This window comes from Ochotona curzoniae, unplaced genomic scaffold (assembly GCF_017591425.1).
Source record: "Ochotona curzoniae isolate NIBS_2020 unplaced genomic scaffold, NIBS_Ocur_1.0 contig_2318, whole genome shotgun sequence".
NCBI classification, from domain to species: domain Eukaryota; kingdom Metazoa; phylum Chordata; class Mammalia; order Lagomorpha; family Ochotonidae; genus Ochotona; species Ochotona curzoniae.
This window is the reverse complement of record NW_024465419.1, coordinates 4,094,201-4,115,729: the sequence shown is the minus strand read 5'-3', so window position 1 is coordinate 4,115,729 and position 21,529 is coordinate 4,094,201. Positions and strand designations below refer to the sequence as shown.

General features: G+C 37.9%; 1 protein-coding gene across 3 annotated transcripts in view; it reads right to left on the bottom strand.

Annotated features, from left to right (window-relative positions):
* The window catches only part of ATP6V1H (ATPase H+ transporting V1 subunit H), a 92,265-nt gene that overhangs the window by 4,197 nt on the left and 66,539 nt on the right, over positions 1-21,529 (bottom strand). For all 3 annotated transcript variants that reach the window (XM_040972576.1, XM_040972575.1, XM_040972577.1), the window contains one exon: positions 12,844-12,957. In XM_040972576.1, coding sequence (XP_040828510.1) covers positions 12,844-12,957 — 114 coding nt within the window. The remainder of the gene's footprint in view (positions 1-12,843; positions 12,958-21,529) is intronic.

Here is a 21,529-nt window from a genome sequence, read left to right as displayed (position 1 = left end):
ATCTTTTATGCATGTGAAGATCACCAATAAAACTCCTTTTATACTGTACTCAAAAGGAGCCTGCCTCATACCAGCAATCTTCAGGAGCTAAATCTTTGTTCCTACTACATAAGAAGCATAATCTGAGGAGCATTAATGCTTCTTTTTAACTTCACCCCTAACGGAAATGTTGTAGAATCCAACAGTTCTGAAACTGAAAAACTGAGTAGCAGGAACACAAGTTCCCTTTTTAAGAACCCAAAACTGCTCACATACAGATCAATTGTTCAGTGCAAAAGAAATCTACAGCTTCCTCAGAAAGACTGAGGAGTCCTTGCCAGTCCTAACGGGCCCAGGAGGCAGCTGAGAGGGGACCCAGAGGCAGGTCAATGGTCACTCTCTGGCTTCTACTCTGTTTCCAGAAGCTCAGGTACAAAGAAACACCTACCCAAGCTACAGGAACTCTCAGAACATCAGACAGGCCTTCAATCTGTTATAGCTTCATTGAGCCATACTGTCACAGTTACTAAGTTGTTTCAAAAGTCAAGCATTGTTGTTCTTTTCTTTAAATCTGTACTTGAAGATACTGATCGGGTATAATATGCTAACTTCCACCATGTAATCTGAGACACACAGTAACTTCAGCTATACAGTTTAAAGCCAGAACCCACTTAACTGATAAGTTTACTACTAAAATTTAGTGGCAAGAACAAAGTAAATGTTGACTGACTAATGTATCAGTCAATGAAAATCCAAAACCTCTTCTTTGTTTTACCTTGCCTCCCACAAAAAGGTTAACAGAAAATGCACTGTTACTATCATTTTTGTACTGTTTCCTTATTCTTTCACCATGTCAATTTTTCATAACTATAATCATAATGTTCCCAGAATTTTCTACCACTTCTTTTTGGAAGTTTAATATAATCATTAAAATTACAATTAAGTCACATTCTCATAACCTTTATATATTCTGCTTTGGAAATAAGTTGATATAATACAAATCACTAATAAAAATCTTCAATATGTAGGAAAAGAATTTATCTTAGAATATATGAACTTTGTAGCTGTTTCATAATTCAAACTTATCTTTGGCAAAGGAACAATAATACAAACAATTTTATATATTACTGTTTCGATGCAAGTTCACTATACCTTTGTTAATAAATTTAGTGATTCCCCAGATTTTATCATGATTTTAAGTACTAAATTTAAAGCTAATTGTTTTTGCAAACTAAAAAATACTACCTTCTCCTATATAACAAGTGAGAAAGTAAAAAATAATTTACTCCAATAAGTAGAAATATCTAATTTGTAAAAGTAAGAACTATTTAGTCAAACTGTTTCAACAATATTTTAAAAATTCAGTAGTATTTAAAGATTTTTTTTTTAATTGCAAAGTCAGGTATACAGAGAGGAGAAGAGACAGAGAGGAAAATCTTCTGTCCACTGATTTCACTCCCTTAGTGACCACAACACAACGGCTAGAGCTGCACCAGTTCGAAACAAGGAGCCCAGAGCCTCTTCTAGGTCTCCCACATAGATACTAGGTACCAAAGCTTCAGGCTGTCCTCGACTGCTTTCCCAGGCCACAAGCAGGGAGCTGGATGAGAAGCAGGGCCGCTGGGATTAGAACTGGCACCCATATGGAATCCCGATGCATTTAAGGCCAGGACTTTAGCTGCTAGGCCACTGTACCAGACCCTGAGTAGTATTTAAATGTAGTATTTAAAATACCTATCATTCTTTGGTGCCTACTATTCACTTAAACACTGAACTACTTGTTTGATATACATTTCCTTAATCATTCTTCACACAATGACATCCATTAAACAGAAAGATAAGTCCCACTTTATAGGTAAAGAACTAGAGTTTACATGTAAGATTAGGATAACCAGTTATCCTAATCAGAGAGTATATCTGTGCCCAGAGTTGCCTGATTTTAAGACTCACAATCTTAATCAATGTACAGCACTGCCTCCTAATATGTTATTCTACTTCCCACTGGCTGAAGAGCTATTATTATACAGATGCAAGCAGAGTAAACTCAAGAACATCATAATGTGAATCCTCAATTTATCTTCTCAAATACATTCCCAAAATCATTAGCTATTTAAAGGATTAGCAGAATCCCCAAACAGTTGATCCATGGATTTTATTTTAAATCAACAATGCTTAGGGGGAAAAAAAAGTCTATACAAGCATATATTATAAAAGCAATCACATTTAAATTCACAACAACAAGTTATTACTCCTAAAGGAATTCTAGTAATCCAATCTTTTCAACTACCTATAAAAATCTAAACAGCATTATCCAAATCCTGAGTGTCATCACTAGTTTATGTTGAATAGGACCTCCTTACCCTCCTTCTACCAGCGCTATCCCTAGATAAGCAGTTACTTAACTGACATGTGTCATCCTTTATCTGATCCGTGACTGGAACACTCCCAGCCCTGAACCTCCTAAAGAACCACAGCTGGCAACGAACACTGCATTTCCTCTTCAAGATCCCTGGTTCCTGATCAGCAAGTAACTGCAACCAAAAGCAATGTACACTGTGCACAGCATGCCCCTCCCCGGCCACATCTTACACAAATCCAGCTACACAATGTGCAGCATGGATCTGTATCTGTGTTGTTATAATGACTTTTAAAGGGGAAACTTATTTTAAGCTTGTTACTAAGACAACAGGAACACTAAGTCCACTTAAACTAGAGGCTCCTTTGTCCTGAAGGATATTTAGAATGTTAGACTAGAAGCACCTAGAAAGCAGAGGGTGTCATCCGTCTTCCTCCAGCTGTCAGTTCAGGGCCTGAATAAATTAAGTGCTCAGTGACTGTCAAGTGAAAGAAGCTGGAGAATCCTACAAGATACTAGACCTTTAAACAGGGTGCATTTTTCTGCTAAAGGGCAATGTGCCCAAACACCAGTCAGACAACCACTCCCACTCGTACAAAGCTGCTCAAACAAAAATGTAACTTTAAAAAAAAAAAAAAGAGTCTTCTTATAACAAAAGAATGCTCAACTAAGCCCACAGTGGAGAAACAATATTTTAGGAAGCAGGTTCGACGTTTTAATGATAGGTATAAGGATGAAATTCAATTAACTTCATAATTAAGCTGAAAAGATTCCTAGCCTACAAAATTATTCTTTGAAAATCAGTTCCCCCTAATATATGCAAAAATCTAAAATAAACCAAAACATGTCAGCCAGTTATTTCTTCAGCATGAATTACACCTGAAAAGGAGCTCAGCGCTAGTTAAAGAATGAAGGCGCTTATGAAACACTGCCACACTGCATGCAACTGACAGGAAGCTGTGCTTTGTGGGATTCTGTTTAATAGCTAGGAACAGCAGTGGCAGACCTGGAGAAGTGCTGGTCTCCCCTCTCTTATTTTTCTCTACATCCAATTGGTTTCCAGGTCTTACAGATTCTACCTCCCCAATATCCTGAATCCATCCTATCCTGTTTAAGCCCTGATCCTGCTTACTCTGGATACACTCATGATGTACAGACTGGACTGAATCTGCAGTTTCCTACAGGTGTTTTTCCTTTAGTCTCAGCCCATCAATTATCTATCCAAAACCCTACAGTCAAAATAAAAGCAATTAGCATTTTAATTCACAAGAAGACCTAGCAGATTTTACAACCAAGAAAGAGTCTGCCAGTTGTTCCCTACTATTTTGTCTCTTTGTTCCCTGAAAGGAGAACCCCTGAATTTTGGTATAGCACAGAGACAACCTGAACAAAGACTGTGCTTTCTAACACGTCCACAGGCACTCACAGCCCTTGACTGAGAACTGCTAAATAAAGTGTAACAGGAAGGCCGGAGATGGGGGGCAACGAGGGACAACTCCTGGTCCTCCCCACTGTCTGGAACAGCAGCAGGGACGAGGGCCACGGCACGAGGATGGAAGCCTGACCTGGGAGGAAGCCTGGATCCAAGTACTGCTCAGTCCCACATTTTAAAGGAAGGCAGAAACACACCACCACCTTGTTTACACTGCGGCTATTTTGTGAGTCTGTTCAACCATTAGTTGAACGTATCCTTCCAATGATTTCTTCTCTTGAATAAAAATAGCAATATTTATGTGAGATATATGTACACCAGCTTTAATGTAAGCGCATATGACTAGATCAGCAAACTTGGATGAGATTTGCTTAAGTAACAGCTTACCTACAAAATAATAAATAGGGGACCGGTGCTGTGGTGTAGCACATAAAGCTACTGCCTATGACCCTGACATCCCACAAGAGCACCAATTCAAGTCCCAGCTGCTCTACTTGCAGTTCTGTTCCCTGCTCATGTGCCTGGGAAGGCAGTGGGGATAGATGAAGTCCTTGAGTCCAGCACTCATGGGAGACGAGTATGAGGAGACAGGCTCCTGGCTTCAATTAGGTCCAGGTCCAGCTATTTTGGCCATTTGGGAGATGAACCAAAAGGTTCAAAATTTCTCCCTCTTTCTTACCTCTCTCTTTTTTTCCCCCTTAACTCTTGTCTTTGAAATAAATAAATAAATCTTTCTTTAAAAAATTTAAATAAATCCATACAGACTCAAAAACTGTTTTCAGACAATGAATATGAAAGTTTCCTCTGTGGTTAATCTAACACGCAGCAGTGTTGACATAATGCCCACGTAACAGCTCATCCATCACCTGCTGTCCCTCTCGTAATTCTCACCCATGCAAATGAACAGAAAGACTGCTTGTTCTGTGTCAGAATTAACACTGTAACAGTTAATAATAAACGACACAGAAATTCTTGAGCACTCTAGAAAATGTTCAGCAGGGTTAATGTGACCATATACGTCATCCACCCCAATTAGGAAAATAGCATATTATTCAAGACTAATTTAAGCAAAGAGAAAGAGACACTGAGAAACAAAGCAAACAGGTCAAATTCTAATGTGAGTACTTTTCTATGCTACCCCTCAAAAATGATTTTAATTTTCAAATGAAACGTAAATGATATTTCTAGAAGCGTTAACACAAGAGTACTTCAAAAAGTTGTGGAATAAATAAAACAAAAAAAACGGCTATTTTGGTATAAAGATGTTTTGCAAGCTGCACATAGCTTTTCCAGAATATGCATTTCCACCAACCTGTTGAAATTCCCTAATAATGAACTGAACAGAACTGATCACTGCCAAGAAATCATTAACTGAAGAAGAATACTAAGTGAAACAAAATTAGTAAAAGGTACAAGCCAAAATTCTCACACATTTCAGAGTGTTAATTTAACCTGTAAAATTTGAAGGCTAAGATGATAGCTATATTTGATTAATATACATGTAACTCATTCTTCTCCTAAAAACATCTGGAAGGATGCTTAATTAAGGGCTTGGATGTCAGATAGAATTCTATTTTCCTCAGGAGTCATTTTCTTAACACAAAGTCAGTCACTTGGCTTTTTACTGGCATCAGGAGAATCTAAACAGGAACCAGGGGTGGAAAGGCATCCATCTCTCTACCACCAGTCAACCAGGAGTAGCAGCCAATGCTTACAGCCAATTAATATACTGGGGTAAATCCATCAGTCTCTGCAGAGAAAAAGGACATATGATTGCTGGGCAAGACCTTCACACTGCCAGACTTCTTGCACCAAGGCCAGAGTGTGGGAAGAACAAAAGACGACAAGAAGCCAACACGAACAAAATTTAAATCATTTGGTAAACTGCTGGCACACAGCTGCAATGGAGAGCGAACGGGCAAGGGCTGGGGAAACAGGGAATCAGCATTAGACATCAACAATGAAAACAGCAGAAAATAATGAAGAGGGACAAGTTCCACACAGCGCCATCTACCCGGCAAGGTAGACAGGCTAGAAACCATAGGACCACAGGTAAAGGCAGATGGAAAAAGCTGCTGCTTGCCCCCCGCCCCCGCCAGCTTTCAGGCTCCAAGTGTCAGGGGACAGCATGATTCAACCCAGCAGATCCTGTGAAATACCTCTATTTGAGCAAATGAATCAATCTCCCTATGTTTAAGCTTGCTAGATTGAGTAGGCTTTTGCATTGTGCAAACAAACCAAGCCTGGCAATGAACAAGGAAAAAATGTTTAGACTTTAGTTACTAAGGTACTCTTTTTCACAAGTAGAATTCCTTGAAATATTGTTTTGGTCAGAAGCTCTAGTCGCTAATTGTTTCTAAAATGTTATAATTCACATTATTTCTTAGCTAAATGCACAGGTTCTTCTGACAATCTATGTAAACAGTACGTTTTTATTACTGAAGAGTCAATTTTAACATTATTTGAATGTAACAAATCAGAACATATTTTCTTAATAACATACTTCTTAAGAGAGAAACATTTTCAGAAGTTGTGGCTTGTCAAGAGCTAATACACTGTATATTCTTCAGACTCCATTTCCTCCAGACTGCTATTGTGAAATCAGACCTATCAAAAAATATCTACAGATGCTAAAATCATTGGGTGAGAGTTTTCAGGAAACGCAAGTATCTATAGCCTCAAAATCTCTCCCCACAGACTACTTATTCACTACGATCAGGACAAAAGTCCACTTACGGTAAAGAAGTATAAAAGACACTAGGAAGCAAATGATCAAAAGTAACATCACCAACAGGAGAACCAACTGACTCAGGGCCTTCCTGACAGCAAGCAGGAAACACAGCACACCCTTTCGTGGTATTCCTGGATGAAGCATCAGAGAGACATACTAAAATGTAGCTGCCTTGTGGTCATCAAAGATATTAATGACAAGAAAGGCCAAGAAAGTCTTCTATTTAAAATAGACTAAACAGGTAGCAGTGTAGAAGTGGCCACTGATTTGTGCCCCAGATGCTCCACTTCCCATTGAGCCCCTTACTTGTGGCCTGGGAAAGCAGTCGAGCATGGCCCAAAGCCTTGGGACCCTGCATCCACATGGGAAACCAGAAAGAAGTGCCTGGATCCCACCTTCAGATCAGATCAGTTCTAGCCATTGCAGCCATTTGGGGAGTGAACCAGCAGATGCAAGACCTCTCTGTGTCTCTCCCTCTCTATACAAAATATGCATTTCAAATAAAAATAAATCTTAAAAAAAAATAGACTTAAGAGACAATGACAACAAAATGCAATGTGGGTTCCTGGATCATGGCTTAACCAATGATGGCTTAGTTACCAGGGTTCCTGCCATCCACATGGGAAATTTAAGACTTGAGTTCCATGATTCCAACTTTGGTCAGGGCATTTGAGGAACAAATCAGGGGAATAGGAGTTCTATCTCTGACTCTCTTAAGTAATTAATCTAGGATATCAAAAAAGTTATCGTATAACTACATGATTCTTGTTAAACGTAAATTTAACAACATTTTAATTGAAAATGTCTATATCAAGATGACAGACTTATCAACTTGCTTTTGGTAAATTCCTCATATTTCAAATAGTGACAAAAACCTATGACTTCATTACCATTAACACCTGAGTTTATGGTTTTCTCATTAAAATGTAACATCTGTGTGACATACATAGAAGAAACTAGGAAGATATCTCAAGGTATAATTAAACTTCTTGGAAACTAAGTACAAAGTTTGCCTCAGTTTTAATTTTAGCATGGTCTATGGGCTGTTCTATTGATGTTTGATTATTTCACACACACACACACACACACACACACACACACACACACACACACGGCCCAGAGGAAATATTGCAGTGACTATACATATATCCACTGAAAGAAAACATTTAAAAGCAAAGCAAGTTACTTCCTTTTTCTCTCTCTCTTCTTACTGGAAGCTTACGCTTGTTGCTACTTAGTGATCCTTCAAAACTCAGTTCAGGTGTTCACTAGCCTAAGCAGCAGGTCCTAATCAAACAAACACATGAACTCAATGCAGAGACCACATGCATATGTATAAAATCTAACTTGGTTTTATGCTTATACAGACCCCAGCATCTATCAGTCATTTCTATGTCTATTTTCCATATCTTCCAACAATCTAAAATTAATGTTATGCTGGCACTTCCAAAATGACTGGAATTAAGTGTAGGGTACACAGTATTCAAACAAATAAAAAGGTAACTTAGCCATAATAAACATTTCTAACCAGCACAGTCAGAGCATATTTAGACTAGGAAATGTCATCATCAAATGATGGTGAGAAAATAGCTGCAAAGAATTTTCTTTACTTGGAATTGGTTTTGGTATTGTTTTAAACCTGGGGGTGTGTATATATATATATTTATATATAAATAATATAAATATATAAATAATATAAATATATAAATAAATTATTTATATATATTTATTATTTATATATATAAATATATATATAAATATATATATATATTTATTTATTTATTTATTTATTTCAATACACAAAACCCAGACATTTTGGAAGAGTGACCCACTAAAAATGTTTTCATAGTAATGTGAAAAATCCCAGGTACCCATGAAGACACTGTAATTTTCTAAATTAACTCTGGGAAAATGTTAAATCTAGCTTTTAAAAGTCACACCAAATATTTTAGTATCATAATTACTGATGGCAAAAGGTTTCCTTCTCCATTTCAATCAAAGAGTTACTATCTTAAGTGTTATGTATGGCTACACCACAAAGATAAATGACAATACCCTAGGCAAATTAAACCATTACAGAACAAAGTAGCACTACTTATACCTGGGACTTGCTGAATTTGTTATATTAATTTACTTACATATAAAAGATCTAGAGTGGTACCACTACTACAGCTTATTAGTCTATTTAAAAGAAGGTTGAAAACGAATCTAGAAACAGAGACAGGAAGTTCTATACAAGAGCCTCTACCTACAAAATTCAGGGTTTCTTTCCTCATGTCCTGAGCTGTCCATATGCACACACTGTTGCTTCTGAATTACAGGCTGATTACACTTAAAATCATTCTGTAGGAGAAAAATGATGGCATTTTACGATGTTAAAAGATAACGTTTGATTAAGAGTATTTACAAAAGCTCTTTATAAGTATAAATTCTGTCAAATTTATAAACACAAAAATCCCATACTAATGAAAAGAACAAGAGAAGCCACTGTGAATATGAAAAGATCTGTGAGCATCATTTGGAGGGACATCTGTGAGTTGTACCACCTTGCCTGACCTCCTATATTTAGCGGGCCTAGTATGTGCCAATTGGCCCCTCCCTCCTAGTAACTCTATTCCTCTACTGTATTTCCTAACTTCATCAGGGTTATTGCAATCCATTTTTATGTTACTGTAGGAATCAAGTGGAGGGGGGAAAACATTGGCTATTCTGAAACCTGTAATTAATTAAAAGCTTTGAATCAATCATATCATGAAAAAGAATTATTTTTACATTTATACAACTACATTCCATCCCATATATATACTCAAATCTTTCTCTGTATTATAATGAAAACTAATATTCCAATTTCTAAAAACAGAATTAAAACTAACGTCCATAGGCAGCCCAGTTCCATGATGTTCTAAGTATCCAACTTGCACTTACAAAGTAATTTTAATACTATACTATTTTCAAATTCTATGCAGAAAGAAAAGTTAACTTTACTATATTCAAGTTTATGACTTAATTTAACAGGCAGAAATTTCCAGAACAATCTAATATCAAAAGATATCAACTCATTTAGGGCAGAACAATAAAAACTCCAAGGTTTTGTTGTGTGAAAGTGTGGCCTCTCAGCCACAGTGATCAGAGATGACCCTGGAGTCCAGAGAGGCTGAGTGGCCGCCACACAGACCTCCAACTCTGCTTTCATCAATGACTGAATTTTAATTACTTTCAAACAAACTATTTCACTATGGAGTGTTAAAATACACCCATTTAAGTCAAAATAAGGCTAAGAAAAAACAAAATCAATGTGTTTTTAAGTTTTTACATAGTGTAAAAGTAAATAAGTCCAAAAGAATTTCATAAAATCTCACCAACCAATGTCTTCAGAATAGCATTTTTAGGGTCAAAAAGCTCATATTTTAGATAAGTAAAAAAAGAGAATACTTACCAGCATAATGTAATTTTTTTAAAAAATTTTATTTTAGGTATCCTGTATAAAGACACTGATTGAAATCCCTTTCGCATTTGGGGATGCACTTTGCAGATTTACTTTTCCCAAATAATAATTAATTTATTATACTATATTTAGACTATTTACATTTATATTATTATGCCATAATCAGCCTCATAGTAATCTGATACTGAATTGCCACTGCTGGAGTTTCATGCCTTGGTAAAAAGAGCCATAGAACAAATCACAATGAAGCACAGGGGTCATATACGAATTCTCATCTTCCTCAAGAAAAATTTGTATACAAAATACATAGAAAAAAACTGCTACTAAGCTTCTCCACTAAATGCCAAAGAGATATGTCATATTAAAGCACCCAATATTCTGGCACATAATTAGAAATGGCGAAAAAAGAAAACTTGTAGCTAATAATGAAGAACAAATCCTCTGTCTATAAAGACACAAATACAATAGGAGATTTTAAAATGTACTGAAAGACCAAGGTAACTTCCTAAATTCAAGGGAAGACCTAATTTAAACATTTTCATCTTCACTATGTGATCCTTGCACAACCAAACTTCTCAACCAAAAGCTTTTCTTCATTTACAAAGGGAAAAGGTCAACATCATATTTCGAAAAAATGAGAAAGAGCATACAATACCAAATAAATACTACATACAAAATAAACAAACAAGAAAAACATTAAACTCAGCAGCAGATTTTTAAGAGACCTATCAGATTAAAAAAAACTTTTATTAATAAAAAGTTTATTTTAGCAGCTCTAATTTCAACCAAAAAGAAAAATAAAACTTTCATCTTTAGAAAAACAGCTGATATAAATATGCTTACTGATTGGAACCGCCATCAACACTATGAAATCCTCTTGCACTTGGGACATCCAGAAAATAAAAACACTTTCAGATCATGAAGTATTGCCAGCAACACTGAAATTCCCCCCAAATCCAACTACTTTTCTTTTTAATTTTTTGTCATCTAACCTTGTCACCAATATCTGCCCTAGACTACTATGGAAAGCAACCAGAACATTCTTGTTGCTTTCACACTTAAACTATCCCTTCTATCTGCCATAGTGCTCTTCTGAAATATAAACAAATTTTGTCTTGCCCCTGCTTTAAAATATTCCAATGGTTTTCACTTCATTGCACAACAGCAAGACTCCAACATCCTTTAGGACTCTGCATGACTGAACTCTACCCACTTCTCCTCCACTTATGTTTCAAAGCTGGCCCTTGCAGCCTCCTTTGAATGACAATTTCCCATCCTGACCCCTGACACAAAGGAAAAAGAGAACAGTCTCATGTAGGGGACAGACAGCCAATGTATGGTGTTTACCCGCATGCCTGGAAGCCCAACTCATCAGCTGACAACAGCAACAGCTATTACAACTATTACAACTCAGTGGCCTCCATATGATGCTTTAAGCAAGCCAAGCTCCTCCTTAACTTCATGGCATTTTCCTCCTCTTATCTACTCTTCCTGAAATGCTCATTGGGCCAAAAAACAGTTTATTGCTGCTACTTTATCATTATTATCTCTGCTTAAGTGTTGTGCTCTATCCATCCTACACAAAAAGTTGCATTTATTTCCATCATATCTATAGCCCACCAATTAACCTAACATGGTACAAAGCAAAATGTTCAAGAAGCAGCTGTCATAAGAAGGCATAAATATCAGTATTTATGAGAGAAGTGACAAAATCATAACTTTTAATACATGATATCACAGTAGCACTCCTGGGAACTTCCCTACCCTGCACTGGCTTGCATCTTCAAATGTACACCTTCCAATGCACTATGGATTCTTTTCTAGGGAAGCACTTCAGAGCATCTTTCTGTGAAGTGGAGAACTGAAAACCACCTGAACTTTCAGCCACAAGAGTGCTGAAAGTGATGCAGAGCCAGCCCACAGCTACAGCCAGCCACGACAAAGGAAACCCTTGTCAGTTTTGCACATAAATAGCTGGCTCATGACTATGTCTGAGCAGTTGCTTTTGATGTTACAGAAAGGATCAGTCATCTTGAAAAGCATGACTTTGCTTCAAAAGGAAAAAAAAAAAATTATAAGTGAAATGTGAGATTCAATCAACCAGCTTTTAGTGTTTTTATGTGAACTTGCAAAACCCATTCAGGTTTACTATATGCTCAACAGTCAAAACTTACAAAATTGTACAAGACTTAGCAGGATAACTGTATTACTTCAATTCCAGAGAAGACAGGTTCATTTATGCCACAAGGGTCTTTCCATCACCTCTGGAGTTGTTTTTTGTTGTTGTTGTTGTTATTTTTTAAAGATTTATTTTATTTTTATTGGAAAGGCGGATATACAGAGAGGAGAGACAGAGAGGAAGATCTTCCGTCCGATGATTCACTCCCCAAGTGAGCGCAACGGCCGATGCTATGCCAATCCGAAGCCAGGAGCCTCTTCCGGGTCTCCCACGCGGGTGCAGGTTCCCAAAGCCATGGGCCATCCTTGACTGCTTTCCTGGGCCACAGGCAAGGAGCTGGATGGGAAGCGGGGCTGCTGGGATTAGAACCGGTGCCCATATGGGATCCCGGGCGTGCAAGGAGAGGACCTTTAACCACTTGTGCCACTGCGCCGGGCCCTGGAGTTGTTTTTGACAACACTTCTTTGAACAAACATTTTGTGAGATCATTGGTACAGTTCATCTCTTTCTCTTTTTTTTACAGTTTCAACTCCTTAAAAGTCCTCCATTGTTGCTCTGAATTACTAAGATACATTTCCTAATTTATAATCAAAATGATCAACTTTAAAAATGCTCACTCATGGGCCAACTTCACATAAAAGCTCTTCAAATGGGCAAACAGGAGCCTGAAGAACAATGCAAGGGTATGAACAAAAAGCTGTGAGTAGAGAAAGTGACGTACCAGTTGTGCACCATGAGCTTCTGCACAGCCAGCAGAGCGTTGTAGCGGACCTGCTGGTCTTCATGATGCATGTGATTCATTACCAGCTGTTTCCCACCGAGCTGTTCAATCACCCTGCAAAATGCAAGAGATTGGTGGAGATTCGGCAATTCCTTTCAAACTCATTCTACCCATGAACAGAAAGTTCATGGAAAAAGCACCAACTGATTTTAAAAGAAAAGTTATGATTTATAAATAAATGAACTGATACATGTCATTTTCACACTGTTTTTGTACCATAAATTCAAAGTACTCAAATATTCTCTCTTGAACTCCTAAGGACAAACCCAACTGTTACTCACTGTTACTCTCATTTCTTTTATAAAAGATTTATTTAATTGTGACAAGGAGAGAAGGAGAGAGAGAAATACCTTCCATCTGCCTTCCCCCTCAGAACACCTGCCACAGCTGGGGTACCTAGACACCTCACAGTCCACAGTACTCTAGATGATAAGTATTTACATAGGAGAATACTAATTCCAAGTATTTCTAACTTGCTTGAAATCAATACTGAAAAGCATTTAACATTCATAACAATACTGGATCAATACCAAGTCACCAGTTACTGTGCTGTATGGAAGGCGTAGGTCAGAAACACAAATAGCAGGGGTCAAAGGATTAGAAAACATCCATGTTAATTTCCCAGAAAATGTCTGATCTTAAGACATTCCCTCCTTTCTCATAACACTGGGATATGACAAGTGACCTTTGGCAAGGAGACAGTGAATAAAATCCGTATCTTCAATAGTGGAATCAGCTGACTTCCAACCTACACTGCTTCTTACTCCTGCACCCCAACATCCTGAAACTCTACTTTCTACAGAAGCAAAAATAGAGAGTAAATGGCTCTATGTTTCATAAATAGAAAGAGGTGCTTTGCTCCTTTACAATGGAGCTATGGAGTCTCTTGATTCTAGTACAACTTATCCCTCTACCTCTACTGTACAGTGAATGACACTATAATACAATGGGGCATTTCATGATTTAAGACAATATCACAGATCATTAAGCTCCCAGAATAGGTAAGAAATTTGCGGAAAGAGGTCAGGGGTAAAATGGAGATAGGTTTTATCTATATACCTTTTCATGTTTTATTAATTAGCACCTTTTTATTTCTTCAATTCAATACAGTTTTAAAGAACACAGCATGAGCATAACCAAATACTAATGGAGGTTGTATGTGCCAGGCACTTTTTAAAAAATAAGTCATTTTACCTAACGCACGAACTGGGCTATTTACATGATATAGGTTAGTCAACCAAGTGCTTTCCTCCCTGCAAATGCTGTAAAGACAAAGAACACTGAGCGCATATCCTGTCATATAAGGGCCTGTGTCTGCTGCCATGGCGGTGAGGCTGGGAATACAAGGGCTTATCTTATTTAATCCACTCTCTTCACTATAGTCAAAAAATGGCCTTTTGCAAAACCCTTAATATTATTTTCCCTGCTGCAAACAATTCCACAATTTCCACTGCTTTGATACATAAATATTATGCAAATATATACAAATATTATATATATAATACAAATATATATATTTGAAAGGCAGAGTTGAGAGAGAGAGAGAAAGACAGAGATCCCCTAGTGGCTTAACAAAAGGACCCAAAATCCTTTAAATGGTCAGCAAGGTCCTTCACCAGCTCCTCTGGATTTCCTGCCTAGCTCCAGAGAGCTATGTTCATTCTCTGGCTTGCTCTGCACATCATGCTAGCGGACCAACAGCACCATAACTTCCACATGAAGCACGCTGTTCTGACACACACATTTTCTCCTCAGGTGCATACGTCACAGTCTCCTGGACTTAGGAATATTTATGTTATTTCTGAGAGACATTGTAAGCAGCAAAATCAGCATAGCAAGCACAGAAGTTCAAAAGATATGGCAGTAAGTAGATCTAGAAAAGGACAAGTGTTTATAATACAGAATAAACACATCAACTTGTCCTACTTGAGTTTGGAACATGCCCATGGGAACTAAAATTTTCCACCACTACGACACTGAAGGTTGCACTGTTTCTGTACTCACTAAACATATAACATCTAGAACGTATTCTGTTATGTGGATGCAAATATCTGCTTTCACGTAAAAGAAATGAAAATGGAAACATAAATATTTTATCAACGTGTGTGGAATCATAACATACTGTGCTGTTACATTATGATCTAAACAACCATAAGGAGAATACTAAACAATAGAGTTCCCATTAGCATATTTCCTAGAAATTTGCCCAAATTTTAAAACTGTAGTAATAAGGGAAAAGACCTTTAAAATATATGAAAATAGTTCTGTGCTTTTTAGGATATTTAAAGTTTACTCTAAAATTTCCGTTTTTTATCAGTTGGAGAATTGCTTAAATGTTCTTACCAGTGTAGAAATTGTTCACCATGCATAATGTTTCTAATCTTTAAGGTTTAATACACTATCAACTACAGTTGCTTTGAAATATATAGTTAGCAAGCAGCTGGTATTATGGTACAGCATCTTAAGCCACTATCTGCAGTAAGACCGCCAATTTGTGATCTCACTATTCTGCTTTCGGTACAGTTCCTTGCTAACGCACCTGCAAAAGCAGCAGAACATGGCCCAAGTTGGGCTCCTGCACCCATGTGGGAGACCTACAAGGAACTCCTGGCACCTAATTTTCACCTGGCCCATGGGGCAATGGGGGTCACTGGAGAGCAAACCAGCAGATGGAGGATTGTTCCGAGTCATTTTCTCTCTTTCACTCTGCCTTTCAAATAACTAAATAAATCTTTAAAAATCTTAAAGAAAAAAGGAAATATGTTTAGCAAGGGTATTTTTTATAATAGCTAATAAATTAAGTTCTAAATTAAATCATCAATTAGTATCTTTTTATAATCTACCAACTGGAAGATTCTTTTCTCACCTTTTACTTGTCCTTTATATAGAACATATTGATATGTATGGAACATATCTGTAGTGTGATATAGAACATATTTATGATATAAAAGCACCTGGCTCTTGTATCTGGACTAAGAAGATGAGAAACTTCTTTTTATTGCACAGCAATGAGTTCCAGTGGGGCAAGACTGTCCCATCTCTGTGAGGTCGCCACACTCAAGGTAGAGAGCAGTACGTGAAGCTTGAAAGTGAATCCATAAAAAATAAGCATAATGATATAATTGTTTAAAAAGTTCCTAGTTAGAAGTACTATGAAAAGATAGTGTGGGGCTTGGCACAGTAGCATAGTGGCTAAAGTCCTCGCCTTGAATACACTGGGATCCCATGTGGGCACTGGTTCTAATCCCAGCATCCCTGCTTCCAACCCAGCTCCCTGCCTGTGGCCTGGGAAAGCAGTCGAGGATGGCCCAAAGTCTTGGGACCCTGCACCCACATGGGAGACATAACAGATTCTCCTGGCTCCTGGCTTCAGATTGGCTGGCTCCTGGCTTCAGATTGGTTCAACTCCGGCTGTTGCAGCCACTTGGGCAGTGAATCAGTGGACAGAAGATCTTCCTCTCTGTCTCCTCCTCCTCTCTGTATGTCTGACTTTCCAATAAACATAAATAAAATCTTAAACAAAAAAGATAGTATAAGAAGCAAGTTTTGAAAAATGTCAAAAAAAATACTTTTCTACTGAGTTCTAAAAATAAGCATATTTGTTTTGAAAACTGCATAATATAAAAATAGTGAAGTATTTAATACTATGCCCAGCATATATACAAAAATGCCAGTATCAGCATTATATCTATATTTCTAAATGGTGTATGATATGTTTCTTATCGGTTTTATTTTTAAATTTTATTTTTGTTTCAAAGGCAGAAAGAGAGACAGACTTCTAATAAATGGCTGGTTCACTTCTCAAGTACTTGCAGCAATCTGAGTTTCAGTACGCCAACGTCAAGTTAGGAACTCAATTCAGGTCTCTGACGTAGGTGGCAGAGACACAACTACTTGAGCCACTGCCTCAAGCCTCCCAAGTGTAGACTAGGAGGCAGCTGGGAAACAGCTAGCACTTGAAACCAAGCACTCAAATATGGTGTCCTAAACACTATACTAATATCTGTTCCAAATTAGTTGCATTTTTCAAATTCTATGCAGAACGTATTTCTAAAATTATGGAAGCAATATCACATAAACAAAAAGTAGGAGGCAAAATGGTTATAAATGTTCTTGAAGAAAAACAAATACATAAACACATGAGGAAAATAGATTGTCACAAATTTCTATCTCAGGATCTGTGATATTAATAGTTTTATTGCTTTTCTGGATTTTTCAAGTTTCCTATAATGAGAAACAACTACTCATCATAACTATGAATTTATTTTAAAAATTAGGCTTGGTGGATTGAATTGTTCTGCTATCAAACAATTCAATATTTTTTGAATATGCTATGCCAGATTTATACAAAAGAAAGAGAAATAAAAATGCGATATCAAATTCTGTATTTGCAAACAAGCATGAGTTCCTTGACAGCACTCAGGCCCCACTGCCTAGCCCCGGTCTGCTGCTGTCTTTGTCATTACTGTATCAAGACAAGAGGCAAGTAAACAAGTCTGTCTTAAAGCGCAGCAGCACTGATGTGACAAAAGCAAAGGCTATGCTTATCTTTTTTGCCATTTGAAAAGGTATTTGAGGTCTTTGAGTGGTTTACTACAGCCTGTGCAGTGATTAATGGAAGATGTCACCTCTAGTCTAATGGTAATATGTTCACTTCACACTCAGACTAGGCAGTTTTACAAAATGAACAAGGGTTATTTATCAACATTAAGGGTTTTGGAAATAACAAAATTTAGTCTTCCCTTCTTAAAGAGCACTCTACTTGGAACTCGTTTCTTTCCAATTTTACTCATGGTTATTGATTTAAAAAAAAGAAAAAAAGAAACTTGTCTGTTTCAGAGTCCAACTACTTCTCAAGCTAGTAAGAACCATATAAAGAGCGACATGGCCATTGGCATGGGCCAGAAATTCTCTAGCTTGTCATATGGATCCTTTAGATGAGAGAGGGAGAGTTTTCTGAACCCAGAGACAAGCAAGGTCTATGCCTCTGATCAGCAGTAAATAATTATAAAGCATGTGGGAAATCTGCATCCTTCACCAACTTTTAAGATTAAGGACTGAAAATCTCTTGGTCGGGGAATGAAATGGGATAGGTAGGTAATTAGTTTAGGGTCACCAGTTGGAAGATACACCTTCCACACCCTATATAATCCCAACCACCTAACAGTCAAGAAAAGCCCGTCCCCAGAATAACTTCCTCTCACCTGGGACCTGGGGGATGGCATTGTGTAACGATTTCCACTTCTAGGCTCATAGGAAACATACCAATGGGGAGGGGTGCTCTGCCTCTTCCCACAGATGCAGGATGGAAGGTTTCTACCATCTACAGAAATGGCATCACACCAGAACATGCTGGGAAAAAACAGGTCAGTCAAATCAGTTCTTCTGTAGATTCAGAACCCATATGACCAGTCTGGATCAAAAGTCAGCCCAGCATTCTGCAGTGACTCAGCTCTGTAAGGCCTGTACTGGCTCCCTGCTAATATTCTGGAAAAAAACAGCAGAAGTTGGCCCAAGTATCTGGGCCCCTGCCATGTTGTAAAAATGGATGAAGTTCTTGACTCTTGATTTCAGCCTGGCCCATTCCTGCATTTCAGCCATCTGTGGGGTGAACCAGTGGATGTAAAATATCTCTCTCTCTCTCTCTCTCTGACTTTCAAAAACAAATATTTTTAAAAATTAAATTTAAAAAGAAATTTTCAAAAGCCTTACTTGATCACTTCTTGGCCTTTTGGCTAAGATCAAGTGTAAAAGCCTTACTTGAAGGCTGAATGGTAATCAAAATCAGGGTACTGATTAAAGTGACCCAGTAAGGGTGCTGTTCTGGCCAGGCACCAGACCTTGACGTTTACTCTGCCTGCGCCCACATACCAGAATGCTACTGCTTCTCAAGTCTGCTCTCACTGCTTCCCTTCTTCACTCATTCCTACTGGAAGGCTGGGAAAACTACATTAGATTTGCTGAACTCAGGCCATGACAGAAAGAGAGCTGTATTGGCAGCTGTATAACCCCATGAGACTCCATGGTATCAAAACATAGGTTCAAGGAGGACAGGAGAAGGCTTGTATCCTAACCCTAGAGACTCCTGGTACCTCACCAAGGACTATATCCCAACTGGATATAGAATTGGATATAGAATCGGAGTGCCCTCGTAGGCAGAGGAACTCTAAAGTCAACCATTCCCTATTGGATCTCCCAAATGGGATGAAAGAAACCCAGATCCTTCCTTATAGGATCTAACGTCATCGGAACAACAGCCAGGAGCCCTGAGCAGTCCTCAGAAATTGAAGAACAGTAAACTTCCTTCGGGACTCAAGAGAGGAGCTTTCTCTGGTCCCTACTTAGTTCCAACTTTGGCTCTCCATCCTCTCTTGCAATGACAATCAGGTTTGCTCCGGAACCCCAAAATTAGATCAGATAGACAGAAAGAGAACAATAAGGAAAGCTTAGGACAGACAGGAAAAAGTCAGCTTGGACTACCACATACCTTACTAGGTAGGACACAAAGATCCTCCTCACTAAGGTACTGAAGATTTCTCTGCACACCCCTCCTAAAACTAAAATTGAGATGTCAAGGAAGTAGTTACAGGATGTGGTTAAGAACTTGCATTCTCTAACATACTGGTCACTCAACACCGTGTTAATCTCATGAGGTTATTAATTTCCATGTTTCTTCCTGTTGCTGAAGTTGTGTAGTATCATCTTATTGGAGGGGATGATATTCTGCCTGCTCTACTTTCAGACCAAGGATGGTCTCCCAATGAAACTGTTGAATTTATTTGGACAAGATGCTGGACTCTATGGTCCATGCCTGCAATGAAGAAATCTTGACTGGTTATGAACTGTACTACTGTAACAATATGGAGGAATTCAATATGGGGGGAAGGTTTGGAGAGGGGGTTGGAGAATCCCAGAGCCTATGAAACTGTGTCATAAAATGAAATAAAAAAACATAGGTTCAGCAGCTGGAACAATATTCACTACACCAGACCTGTGGCAATTACTCAGATATGCAGAGCAGGGTGCATTTCTTCCAGAGAACCATTGGGGACTGGTCATCAAAGACTGGGACATGTGTCTGGAGCCTCAGGCAATGTGTGCTTGCTGAAGAAAAGGTAATGAAGGATTTGTTCACATTCACATAGAAAACTCAATTATGAATTTATTCATCTCCTGGAATCATGCTACCATCTCAAGGCTATAAATGCTTTATAAGAACTGAGTTAGCCAACATAATTGATAGGATAAATGTGTTTACGGTTTATTTCTATGCTATTTATGTTTATTATGGACAATTACTAAATTTGCAACTTGAGGGCAATTAACTGCTGTGTTAATTCCTTTCCACATGAATTTACAAAAAATATTATTTGATCAGATGTATTTCTTTGAACCAAGAAACCAGGAATGAAAATAAAGACACACAACCTAGTGGTTAAGACACCAGCTAAGCAGTTCTAAACTGTATCTGGATTTGACACCCAACTCCAGAGCATGGCACACAGTGGAGATGGCTCAAATAATTGAGCTCCTTACACCATGTAGGAGCCCTGCACTGAGGTCCCAGATCCTGGATTCAGCCCAACCACGGCCCAGCTGGAGTGGTCATTTGGGAAATAAACCAGCAGATGGGAGATCTTTCTATCTGCTTCTCTCTCAAATAAATAACTTGAAATGTAAATAAATATTAAAATAAGAATGAACAGAACTTCAAGCTGTCTATCAAATGCGGAGTCAAACCTGAGAGTTTAAGGAAAACAATGGATAGGAATATAATATGTGGTATCTGAGGCACACAGTATTTAAGATGACATGCCGAAGGTCACAATGTTACAAAGTGGCAGAGCTGGGATTTGAACACAAGAAGCTAGTGTAATCACACCACTGTGTGATGCTATACTGGTCTATGTGGTAACAATTAGTTATCCGCACATATACTGTGCCTACATGAAGATGACATTATTTGTACTGGGAGCAGTTAGTTCAACTCCAGTGCTGACAGAAAGAAATTACACGCAGCAGTTACTGCTATGCAGATAAAGAGATTATGCCACCAACTGAACTGGAAGTCCACAATGTGCCTACTAATCTTAAGTGTTGAAATAGAGCATAAACATAATCAAAATAGAAGTACGAATGCTACTGGAAAAAAGCCATAGAGAATACAACATTCTTCCTTTTCAATCAAATGTGTGTCATGGTCTTGAATAGGAACCCAAAATTAAAGTTCAATGACAGAATGTATTATTATGTAACAGCAGGGTCATTGATGGCTCTGTCAGCAAATGATGCATGAGACAGCTTTTTGATGACAAGGTTTAGAAAGATTAGTTGAATTGATTTAAAGGATTAAGTGGCATCGTGACGATCATAAATTAAACCTATCACTTACATTACACATGTCAGCATCCAATTTGACTGACTTGTGAAAATGAGCATATCATGGAGAGTTTTCATTTTTGAAGTCTAAAGATTCTTTCATTTATAAGGAAAATAATCAATGAGGGCTCTAGTGGAAAATAGTATCCAAAAGCCAAAACCAAATATGACGAAATGCTTTCATACTACTAGTTACAACCAAAGAACAGCCTCGAACTCCTTCTGATGACAGCTCACAACAGGTAAC